At 36.3% G+C, this 12,469-nt stretch overlaps 1 protein-coding gene across 10 annotated transcripts in view; it reads left to right on the forward strand.

Annotated features, from left to right (window-relative positions):
* Positions 1 to 12,469, forward strand: part of NBEA (neurobeachin) — a 457,716-nt gene that overhangs the window by 382,328 nt on the left and 62,919 nt on the right. For all 10 annotated transcript variants that reach the window (XM_074535327.1, XM_074535328.1, XM_074535333.1 and 7 more), the window contains 2 exons: positions 225 to 365; positions 8,240 to 8,359. In XM_074535327.1, coding sequence (XP_074391428.1) covers positions 225 to 365; positions 8,240 to 8,359 — 261 coding nt within the window. The remainder of the gene's footprint in view (positions 1 to 224; positions 366 to 8,239; positions 8,360 to 12,469) is intronic.

The raw sequence follows: 12,469 nt of genomic DNA on the forward strand, positions 1-12,469 counted from the left end.
CAGATGTGGATCACTAATATTTGTCAGTTATAATAAGGAAACTCATAAGACTTTTAGCGCAGAAAGCCTTTGAAAAAAAATTCTAAGCTTATAGCAATCTCAGGGGTTACTACAGCATGGAATGTGTTGGTTGCAGAGTTTCCTGTGCAGTAAATCTTAATGCAGAATTAACTTGTGCCATATCAGACAGCTGATAATATATTTGACCTCTTATCATTTTACAGCCTATTGGTGCTTTGAACCCAAAGAGAGCTGTCTTCTATGCAGAACGGTATGAGACATGGGAAGATGATCAGACTCCACCTTATCATTATAACACCCACTACTCTACATCTACTTCTACATTGGCTTGGCTTGTTCGTATTGTAAGTATTTCTGGATCCTGGCTTTCATGGAGATCTTTATTTGCAACATCTCTTCTGACACCACTGTTTCGTTTTTTTTAATGAAAGCACCTTTCTATTAAAATCTTATTGTTCTTCCCTACCTTAAAATCTCAGAAATTCTCTTGATATTCTTTATATACTCATTTGTAGTGATCAGGGGTTCCTTGCTACCCAAACAATCCAAAATGAATTTAAACATAAAATTGTGGTGGTATTAGAATGTATACAATGAGAAAAATGCATCTAAAATGAAATCCACCCCCAAAAAATATCTCAAGGCAGAAATCTGATACTGCTCATATTTATTTATTATTTTCAGCTAGGGACAGATCCATGCAACATTTAAAAAAAAAAGCCTTTTGTAAGAACATTAAACTGTCACATCGAGAGGGGAATTATATAACCAATTTTATATTGAAGCAATATTGAATAATATTTTATGCAAATGAACTATGCTTCTAAATTAATGAACATCTCTATAGTTTTCAGAAATGTAGAAATTGGATTCTAACTTCAAACTGTTATTTCAGTACTGAAAACTTCATGCTTCTATGACCAAAACCAGATCTAAGGAAGGGGACCAAACTTCAGAGATAGAATGAACTGAATCCAGTGTATGTGTTATCACAATTATTTACAGAATAAAGAGCGTTGATGTGACACTGAAGGTTTCACAGGGAAATCTGAATTAATGAAAAATTGGGTGACTGTGTAATTACTTAAGTTAAAGTACACCCTGCCAATAAAAATCTGTTGTGTAAGGTGTATTCTAAGCATGTTTTGCATACAACAAAGCAAAATAGAGCCACACAAAGCTTGAGAATTGAGTTTTCACTCATCTCAGCTTCCCTTAGACATGTTCATTTTTTTTCTGCTCAGAAGGGAATTCACATGTCTGTGAGCTCAGGATATACTTCTTAAACCATGGGAAACTAAGTGTTGATTACACTCCTGTGTTGGGTGACCGCTGCATTCCTTTTAAATGTTGCTAAATTATTCATCTACTGAATACATTTTATGGTATGCTTTGCTGCCTTAAGGTAGATTAAAACCAGTAGTTTTATTTGGATGTTTGTCTATTAATTTTGGCTGCTGTACAGCAAAAGATCCCCTCTTGCTAGTCAGCAAATTCTCAGTGCTGAAATTCTGGTTACAGGCTGAATGTACAACACACCAAGGAGTATTCTTTTCCTGTATTAGGTTAATTCAGTGTCATTTTTACTACTGTCCTTTATGTAATACTCTTGATGCTCTTGCTCTCTTTGTGTTCTCACCTAAAGAGCAAGAGAACAAAGTCTTTGTCTTGATGGCCTTGCAATATAGACCTTACAAATTACATTTGTTAGAGCAGACACTATATGTGAGGATAGAAAGCAGAGGTGGAAACCACGGATACCCAAAGAAGAGGTTGCCAATGAAAAGGTGATAACCACAGATAACTTAAATACAGGGACACCCCTACACAAGTATTTTAAAGATTGTTTAAATATGTTTGAACAGCAAAGAAAAGCAATCTGTAATGGAAGTAAACAACAGAAGTAAAAGAAGACAAATCCAGAAAAGGAAAAAAAATATAATAATATGATAAGACTAGATAAGGCAGCAAATGGAAAGCCTAAATAGATATTTGAAAATAAGTGTGTATAGAGGAAAAGATTATGGCAATGAAGATTACAAAGTCAGAGTGATCTATAGAGAGTTATTTTTGTTACAAAATAAAGGATAAAATATCCTAAGGGAGAAGATTGTGCCAGTGAAATTTATGGATAAGGCTAGGTCAGACTCCTGCAAGTTAAAGTAGTATTTTTGCTCATTAATTTCTTGAGGTAGAGCTTTGAAGAAGGCTCTGTAAGAAAAGGTAAATTAAAGTCTAGTCCAGAAAGAGAAAGGTGACATTAAGAGATGCAGAGATTAACACAGAAAAATGCTTTCAGTATTTTGAAAGACTGGAGGAGAGTGATGGGAAAAGATGTGCTACTGTAGAGCTTTTGGTAGAAAGTGACAACAAACTGAGAGTGAAGGATGGGAGTACAAACTAAAACCATGGGAGAAGACTTTAAATCAAAGAAGAGAAGAGGAAAAGCAAAAGAAATAGAAAAAAGCAAGGAAACAAATGAAAAAGATATAAAAAGAAGTAAATTGGAAATGAGAGTGTAGATGAAGCAGAACAAAACAGTATGTACTAATGGGGATCCAACTGCCTGCCTAGACCTTAGTGTTGTAGGAAGCAGTATTTGCTGTGGGTAAGGAAGTTTCAGCCCCTCTGAAGTATATATATATACAGAGTGAGAGAATTGTGTAATTGCCGCAAAACCTTAAAAATTATTTTAAGTCTTGCTTTTCAGCTTTGACAGATGCAATCTGGTTTCTGTCAGTCGTCTTCAAAACATTGCTTTTAATATCATATTTTTGAGTCAATTCTGTGATAGTCTGTTCATTACTGCCTTATATTTCCCTCAGTTGCTTTCCCTTATCTGATGGATTGTGGTGGGTTGGCTCTGCCTAGATGTCAGGTTCCCACCAAAACTGCTCTACTACTCCCCTTCCCAGCTGGACAGGAGATAGAAAATATAAGGAGACTCATGGGTTGAGATAAGAGCTGGGAGAGATCCCTTACCAGTTACCATTATGGGCAAAACAGACTCAGCTTGGGAAATTAATTTGAATTATTACCAATCAAATGAGAGTAGGATAATGATAAAATAAAGTCAAATCTTTAAACCACCTTCCTCCCAACCTCTCCCTTCTCTGGACTTAACTCCTACATTCTCTCTCTCGTCTCCCCACTGACACAGGGGAATGGGAATGGGGGCTGTGCTCAGTTCATCACACTTGTCTCTGCCACTCCTATCTCCGCAGAAGACTCCACACTCTTCCCCTGCTCCAACGTGGGGTCCCTCCCATGTGAGACAGTCCTTCATGAACTTCTCTAAAGTGGGTCCTTCCCACAGGCTGCAATTCTTCTTTAGCTGCTCCAGCGTGGGTCCCTCCCACAGGGTGCAGTTCCTCAGGAACAGACTGCAACTATTGGAATTAAATTCCAATATTGCCGGATGGAACGTGCCTGGGCTTGTCTGGCCCTTGCTGCTTGACCAAGGGCGGCAGCTGTGGTGGTTTCACCTCAGAGACACCTTTGGCTGGCTGGATGCTGCAGCTGGCACTTGGGACAGGTCCAGCCATGCAGGAGCTCAGGTTTACCTCTGGCAGAGAGGCCTCAAGGCGAGGTGAAGGAAAGGAGTCGGTTCTGATGGAGAGTTTTGATCCAGAGCTTTATTCCTGGCCCACAGGCCTCTGAGTCCAGCAACAGCTCCAACAGAACCAGAACCACGTGGTTGCCATGTCTTTTAACCCCAGGGACAGGGGGAGGGAAGGGGTAGGGATCCCACCAACCAGTTAAGGGGGGGAAGTAACAGGGGACAAATGGCACCTGGATGGCCCAATGTCCCCAGGGCTGAGAGGCATCTTTTGAACTTCGCCAATCACACCACGCCCTTTCTGGAATGCCAAGATTGAGGGACAGCACTCAGCAGGGGGCAAGAGAGAGGTGGAGAGAGGTTATTGGCACACCTGGGGAAAGAACTGGGATAACTGAGAGAGGTATTACATCACACCACAACATGCAACAGTGGATGCTCCGTGGGCTTACAAGTCCTGCCAACAAACCTGCTCCCACATGGGCTCTGCTCTCCATGGAAGCATATTGGGCCCTGCCAGGAGCCTACTCCAGCACAGGCTTCTAGGGGCTCGTGACCTTCCTCAGGCAGCCCCCTACTGTGACATGGATTCCTCCAGGGGCTGCAGGAAGAGCTCTACTCTCCTCTGGACCTCCATGGTCTGCAGGGGCACAGCTGCCTCACCATGGCTGGAGGGAATCTCTGCTCTGGAGCCAGAGCACCTCCTGGTCTTCCTCCTGCACTGACTTTGCTGTCTGCAGGGCTGTTTCTCTCACATATTCCCATTGCTCTCTCTAGTGTTCTTGTGCAGTTTTTCCCTGGGCCTTCTTAAGTCTTTTATCATAAAGGCACTTTGCTATTACTCACAGGCTTAGCCTTGGTCAGCTGCAGATCCACCTTGGATCCTGCTGGCATTGGCACTATTGGATATGGCAAAAGCTTCTCACAGAAAGCGCCCCTGTAGTCTCCCCCACTACCAAAACTTTGCTACACAAACCCAATACATGTTTCAGGCTAGTTTTTTAAAAGATGTTGTATGTCTTAGCCTGAGTTCTGTCCTGTGTAGTTAATTTTTATATGCCTTTGTTTCACCATTAATACATATTCTGTTGTATGTGTTTTTGTGCAAATGAAATTGAATATTCATAGTTTATCACTAGGTGACCTTACCACCTGAAGACTCATTTTCTTCCATGTGCATTTCATCTGGAACACTGAATATTTAAGTTGCAGAAGATGGAGTAGTTTAAACCAAGAATGCCACTTCACAATACCATATATTCCAGTGACTTGACCTGAAAAATAGACAGAAGGAAAAAGTAAAATAGAAGAATGAATTCTGGCTTGAATCACGCAGAATGTGAATATCAGCATTGGCTTCAGATTTTTAGTAGAAATAGGATAGAGTTATGGTACAATTGGATGTTCTCAATAATTACTACTGAAGAAGTTATATTTGTGTAAATCAGTTGCATTTTCATGGAAGCAGTGACCAGTGTTTGAGAGCATGATTCTCTAAAGTGGTAGTCAAGATGTTTGTAGAGAATAATTGTCTTCCAGTGGTTGTTGCAATGAGTGCATATTTGTACAAGGCAGAAGAAATTCTGGATTTATTATGAGTTAGATAGGATTAAGTTAAAACCAGTTTTTAGTGAGATTCAAAGATGAGGAGGACTTGATGTCATATGGTACACAGAAGTGAATTTGGCTCTTCTTTTTGTCAGATTTTAGCAGGACAATCACAGATATATCTGGCAAAAGGTGTGTCACTCTGACAAACCATTACATACTCTCTCTCTCTCCTCTTACAAATGGCTGTAAGGACATTTCTGTGTGACATAGGATGTCTTAGAATGACCACGTCCCTTCCTCCTCCCTCCTCTACTTCCACCATAAATTACTCACATGAGTCTGGGTACTGCTAAAAGGGAAGGGTGGGAGAGAAGTGCTATTGAATGAAAAAATTTGTTGTTCTCACAGCTCAAGCTTGTGTTCAATGGAATCAAGTCTGCCACGAATTTCTCTCCTTGTTGGCAGTGAACAAGGCGTAAATTTTATTCAGAATATTAAGAATGAGTGAGATGGAGTATTAATGAAAACATTGTGCTGCTTTATAGCTTTCACAGCAACAAAACCTTTACATGAAATGACAGTAATCGGTATCATAACAGTATTTAAATTAGTATATAGAATACAGATATGAGTTATATTTGTATAAGTACTTGACTTCCCAGAGAATAAAAATTACCTTAAAATATGTTAGAGGTCTGAGATAAAGAAAGTGAAAGCTCTGAATTTCTGCTAAGGATTAAAAATCCAAAAAGATAGGCACAACAGGCCACGGCAGGATAGCATAATAGGGCACCCTGTACTGCTCAGCTACTAAAAGTTTAATCCTTGATTATGAATTTTATTGCTTTTGTGTATTTGTCTCAGATGCTTAAAATAATGTTGTCATGCAAGTTTGGATTAATATTTTTACATAATTTATTTTAATTACATCATTTTTCTGGTTTCTGCTTCTTTTAAATCCATCAACTGCTTCTGATTTCAGAACCTCTGCAATGATCCACAGTCTGCTCCACAATAATATTCACAAAAATCACATATATCTTATAAAGAAAAGAGTGATGGGTGGGAGATGTTAGAAGACAGAATTATTTGTGCTCAGATCAAGAACATATGATGTTTTTCAGACAGTGCAAGCTAGAAAATAGCATAATTCCCGTTTCAAATATATACAGATAATTGGGAGAAGGAATTAATTTAAAAGCAAAAGAATTCTAATATTGAAAAATGTAAATTTAATAATATTATTAACATAATTTTAAATAATAAATTAATATAATCCAATTTCTGTATATATTGTTTTCCTTTTTGTACTTCTGGGTCTGAATCCTACACATTTTAATTTATATTTTGCATTGAATTCACTATATGGAGCACTGAAAACTCTGGATAGATGAAGACTTGTTTTCTGTCAATATTTCAGTTCATTGTGGTAGTTTATGCTACTCACCAAGTTGAGCCACTGTTAAATTTTGATATTCTATTTAAATTATGAAACTCTTCTATACTACACAGTCTTTCAATATTCACAAATAAAGCCATTGTGCAATGAGATTTGGGGTCCTCTAACAAGAAATTATATTGCGATGATTTTGTATTTAATTATATTATTTTAATTAATTATTTAACATAGATTAGTATTTTCTGATTAGAATAAATCCTCAAAAAAATTTAAGAGATATTATTCTTTTGAATGTGTCTATTGAAAAATAATTTCCCATGATTTAAGAGGAAAAAATTTGATTAGACCTTTTTCTTCTTTGTACGAAAGTAGCCTGTGTTGACTGCTGAGCTTGATAGAAAAAATTAACTGGGAAAACATGTGGAATAAGAGTGGAGAAACAATGGTCTTTGGGAGTCAGAATTCCATCTTTTATTTTCCTTTTTTTTTGGATATTTTCACTATTTTTGCATCCGTATTTTCCTTATTTTAATTTCTCTTAAGGACAATGTATACATACATTTCTTCATATATTTTTCATCTGAGGTAATTGTCACACAATGTGTATAATGTTGCATAATTCCTTCAAATATTCTTTATTAATGGAGGAGTTCCCTGACTTGTTCAAAAATTTTGTAGAAGGAAACAGAGAATGTTTATAATAAAATTCAAATAATAGATGAGTAATACTGTAATAAAAATTGTGATCTGGTGATTATGAGCTGCTTTGATTACCAAAATTCCAGATGATCAGGATACGCAATGAAATAAGTTTGAGTATGAATTAATCAGAAGGACTTTCTTAAAAACATTCCCCATGAGACTTGGCAAAAAGAAGGAATGAACATCCATCCCTGCCAACTATTGGTTGAATAAGAGGGCTGATGGAGTAGTGGTGAAAATCCAGGTTTCTGCCAATGATCTCTGTATTCAGGTTCTACTGTCAAATTAAGGATTTGGTCCACTGTTAACCCCTTCCCTGCAGAGGAATGTAGTGACATAAAAATAGGTCATCCAGACTGTCTAATACCTGAGCTCTTCCTCCCCAAAAGCTGGTTTCCATTTAGTATAAAATGGGATAAGATTTCAGATAGAACTAGTGAAAGTAAAGACTCTAAATATTTAATCTCTGTGCCTCTGCCCAAAAATAATGATAAAGCTGCATATCCTGGGACCACAGTCTGCCTCACAACAACCTTAGAGTCGTTCGTCTCACCTTGAGGCAAAGTGGAACATACTGAGCTCTTTTCAATTAAATAAAAACACAAGAAAGATTTAGAGATAGGATTTTTAAAAGATTTTGACATACCAACATGCAAGGAGTATACAAATCCCAGTTACATAAATAACACAGAATGTGTTTGTGGTGGTTGCAGTAAAGGAGGCAGTCATTGTGAACTGGAACTAGGCTACATAGGTCTGATGGGTAATTAGTATTATGGTATAGAACTCAGGATTTGTTTGTGCAAAATGTGTTACAACCAAGAAATATACTCAGATGTTTAGTGCAGAAACCCATGCGTACATATAACTATGACGTGCCATGTTTTTCCTTAATTCTGCATTTATGAAGTATTTTGATCTGAAATAGGCTTTCGGATTTTGACAGAAGCCTACTGCATGAGTCCTTGTACTGTTTTCTTAATCTGTCATAATTTCATTAACTACAGGAGCCCTTTACAACATTCTTTCTAAATGCAAATGATGGCAAGTTTGACCACCCAGATCGAACTTTCTCTTCAGTGGCCAGGTCCTGGAGGAACAGCCAAAGAGATACCTCAGATGTGAAGGTAACATACATGTTAAATAAATGGATAAATATGCAATTTCATTATGGCATTTTTGTTTATGTAAACATAAAGACGGTGTTGTGTTATATTTTATATTTTTATATATCTTTTTTCTTTATATTCAGCACACTAGGTATAGCATAAATAAATAGGTGTCGATAAAGTTTATTGTTCTAACACAAACAATCAAAGATTCTTTGAAGTAGAGTGGACTAAAGATGGGATTTTTTAAAGAAAAAAACAACCTAACTGATCTAATTTAGATCAGATAATCAGGAGATGGAGAAAAGCTCAATAAATTGTTCTTTCCTGCTGTTAACTCAATATTTGGCCCACTCCATAAAACACAGCAGGAATTGGATTTGACCTTAAAGTGTCATATTGTTATAGCTTGCCTAGCTCTGGGTTTGCATTGCCTGAGGCAATTAATAAAGCATTAATGACAAGACCCATTTAAAATGTTGGCTTTTCTGTACAGCTTTAGCTTTTACTTGAATGTGCCTGGGGATATTATGCAACAATACACATTAGATTAAAACAACTTCTACACTATATACAGAAACAGCCAGAGAGCAGGGTGATTTTACTGCTGTTATTCCTTACCTTTGTATTTACCTTGTTAAATACAAAGGGTTATTGTTCATAGACATGGGACCTTATCAAAAGGAAACAAAAATCTAGAAATATTTTGAAAAATATGGTCCCTTCCTGATTATCATTTTCTTGTAATAAAGTAGGTAAAGGCTTCACTATAAAAATTGCTCTTAAAAAAAGCCCCACATTTTTACAGTGAATATATATCTCTTCTATTTATATACTACCACTCATACTAGGAAATGGTCATATTGCCATTATATTTTTATTTATATTTTTAAATTTTTATTTGTTTGTCTTGGCAAAGAAAAAAAATTAAAATATGTCTATTTGTTGATTTATTTTTATTCCAGAGCTCTTTGCATAAGTATTCCAACAGTCTGAGAAGGGACAAATCATGTTGTTGTCATTCAGTTACTAGTTAGAATAACTAATTGCAAATTGTATGGTCATTTTAACATATGGGAGAAAATGCTTTTTAAGGAAATCAACCTGAATCTCCTACAATTCATTTTATGTTTATTCATGCTTGTCTGGAACTCAATCATTTTTAAAGTACCATCACTCTTACCCTTGTAAGAAAAACAGGAGATTTCCAAATTTGGAAGCAATTTGAGGTAATATCTACTATATCTGATATATCTTCAAAGTGACATTTTGATTTTTACTTTTCAATGAAATCTGTTTTTCCTGTAATTCCGCTAGAGTATCTGGGAGAGTGACTTCCTAGGAGTGGGGCTCAAACAAAGGATAAGAGCCTTAAACTGAGAAACAAGGGAAGACAGTTGGAAGTGACTGTAATCTTCTTGTCTGGCTTTAGTACACAGGAGGAGGTCAGTTAAATACATCAAGGCATTGCAAAAGATAAAGGAATATCTGTGGACAGACGGAGAGATGGTATTCAAGTGGGGTATATAATTAGTGAAAGGATTGTTCTTAAACTAGCAACCAAATGAGTTACCAGTAAAACAATTAACTGAAATGTTTGTCTGAGAATACTAGGAGTCTTGTGAACCAAGTGGGATAAATTAAACTGCTGTTGCCAGCCATTGCAAGGATGAAGGAATTAAGGATGGATAACAGCTGGATTGCAAAACGTATTTGTATTAAAAAAACCCAACTTATCAAAACAAAACAAATATTAAAAAGATGCTCAGAACCAGATACCTTCAGAAAAGGAAGGCAAAGGTGAAGAAATTAAGCTATGTTCTTTAATGCCACTGAATTGCAGAAAGGGAATTGGGGATAGCAGGTAAAATAGTAAAAATTAAGGGTCAGAATTGCCCTAGGGGAAAGCCTGTAAAACAAGGTGTTCCAGAATATATTTGGCAGTCTACTATAGAGCCCCCAAATCAGATTAATACATATATGCACATTTCTGTTATGCCATTAGAAAGAGAAATACTACTTGGAGCTAAGTCATTACAGAAAATCTAATATGGGAGTAACAGATGAGGTATGTTAGTCAATAAATGTTTTCTCCAGATAATCCCTGACCTGTCCATTCAGGGATACATTAGGGATTAAAGCTGCTGTTTAAAATAGGGGCCTGTTAATTAATGAAGATGCAGGTTTAGAAAATAACATTGAATTGATTTATTTTGAATTGATTCAGTTCAAGATGAAAATAGATGAATAAAAGGATGTTCAAAAATGAGCTGAATCTTTAGAAATGCTAAAACAAATAGAAAACATTCATAAATTATCTAACAAAAAAATCTGTAGAAATTAGGGGAGATTTAATACCAGCATTCGATATATTGCAATACCAAAATAATTTATTGTATACAAAGCCACTACTGGAATAAATCTACTGAGATGCACTTCAATAGCTAAGCAAAATATGTTAATGCATTCCTCTTTTGTCTTCAGTTTAAGAAGGAAACTAAGATCAACAGGATGGCACAAAGTTTATCATAATACCAAAGGTTTATCCTTAGGGTACAACAACTGGAATATCTCATGAAATATAATTTTCACCTGAAACAATCTGATTAGTCATTCATTCAGAGCCATTATGGTCTCAGAGAGCATATGTTATTGTTTTTCTCTTTTTTCTTGTCCAGTTTTTAGTATGAATTCTTGTTGGATAAAGCAAATGCTTAGTGCTTTCTTTGTTGGAAACCATCAAGTGTAAAATACACCTAAACTGGAGTTAGCCATTAGAACAAAAAATGTGGTTTAGGAAGTGGATACAGGTAGAAAAATGTGTGTATGTGTGGGGTAATTAATGTCTAAAGTGGAAACACATAAATGCTATGAAATATGCAAACATATGAAACTGAGAAGAATTATTTCTCAAGGAACAAAGAGGGAAGGAATGTCAGAGGAAAGGAATCAGAGTGCAAAAATGCTTATTTAAGCAAGAAAGTATGAGAAGTTAGGGTGAAGTTGAGTATTCTCTGAGTTTGAATATCCCCACAAAGGGAAGTAGCAAACTCTTTATTTATAAACCTTTTTTTTTTTCAAAGTAGACTGGCAAAGTCCTGGCAAGGCCCTTTGATTTGCAGAGTCTGTGTTTCTTAGCAATCAATCAAGAATGAGTATAGCAGCTAATTGTTGCTGTTGTTTGTTCCTTAAGATCTTAATGAACTTCATTTCTCAATGCCATTACATCAGGGCCAACTTTTCCCTAAGGCTTTGAAGTTCATTCTACAAAACGATAGGGAAATGGACGATTATTAATACTACAAATACCTAATTTTTTCAGATTAGTTGTGCTGCTGTTTAGAATGCCTTGCAGGCTTTTCAAACATTTGAATCAAGTTTTCAGGGACTTGAAAAGCAGTGAGGTTTGGGGTGCTACTAAGGAACCCCCTCAAAATTTCTGGCCATTTTTGTCACTCTCCTAAGAGAAGCATCCACTGTCTTGCACAACAGAAAAGCTTCAGCTCTGAGAGTGTGAATCATTCAAAAACTAGTGGTCAGCTGCCTGGCAACTTCTAGTATTTATCCAGCAGTCCTGTTAGAAAGGAGATAGTGTGCAAAAGAGAAGATGTGTACAGGTTGTGTGTGAGTACAGAACCTAGAGGCATGCTCTCTGTTAAAGTGTTCTCTATACTTGTGTAGCTTCTTCTGGCTCCACATCTAGCTATACACAGGGGGAAAGGCTTGGCAGTGTGGATTTCCTTGTGATGTACATGCTGTCAATTCTTTCACCATCCTAAAGAATTTTTAAGTCTTTACAGTAAATATTTAGTGCATGGAATAGAGGTTATCAATCAAAGTAGCAAATTCTGAAAACTGCTAAGACTAACAAGTGCTCATTATTCATGTATTCCTTATCATACATTTAAAATTCATCTGAGCTGCTTAAGTGCATTTATCTCTGATCTTACTAATCTCATTAATTATTGTGGCACAGGTTATGAAATAATTTTAAAACAGCGTGTGAAATGAATTAATCTGAAATTCTTCATTGCTATGTGTTGTAAGATGGCCACAATTTTTGCTCTCAAGTACTGTATTAAATAATTATATGAAGTATCTTAATTTTTTACTAACAAGGTCTAATTA

This window comes from Zonotrichia albicollis, chromosome 2, assembly GCF_047830755.1.
Source record: "Zonotrichia albicollis isolate bZonAlb1 chromosome 2, bZonAlb1.hap1, whole genome shotgun sequence".
Taxonomy (NCBI): Eukaryota; Metazoa; Chordata; class Aves; order Passeriformes; family Passerellidae; genus Zonotrichia; species Zonotrichia albicollis.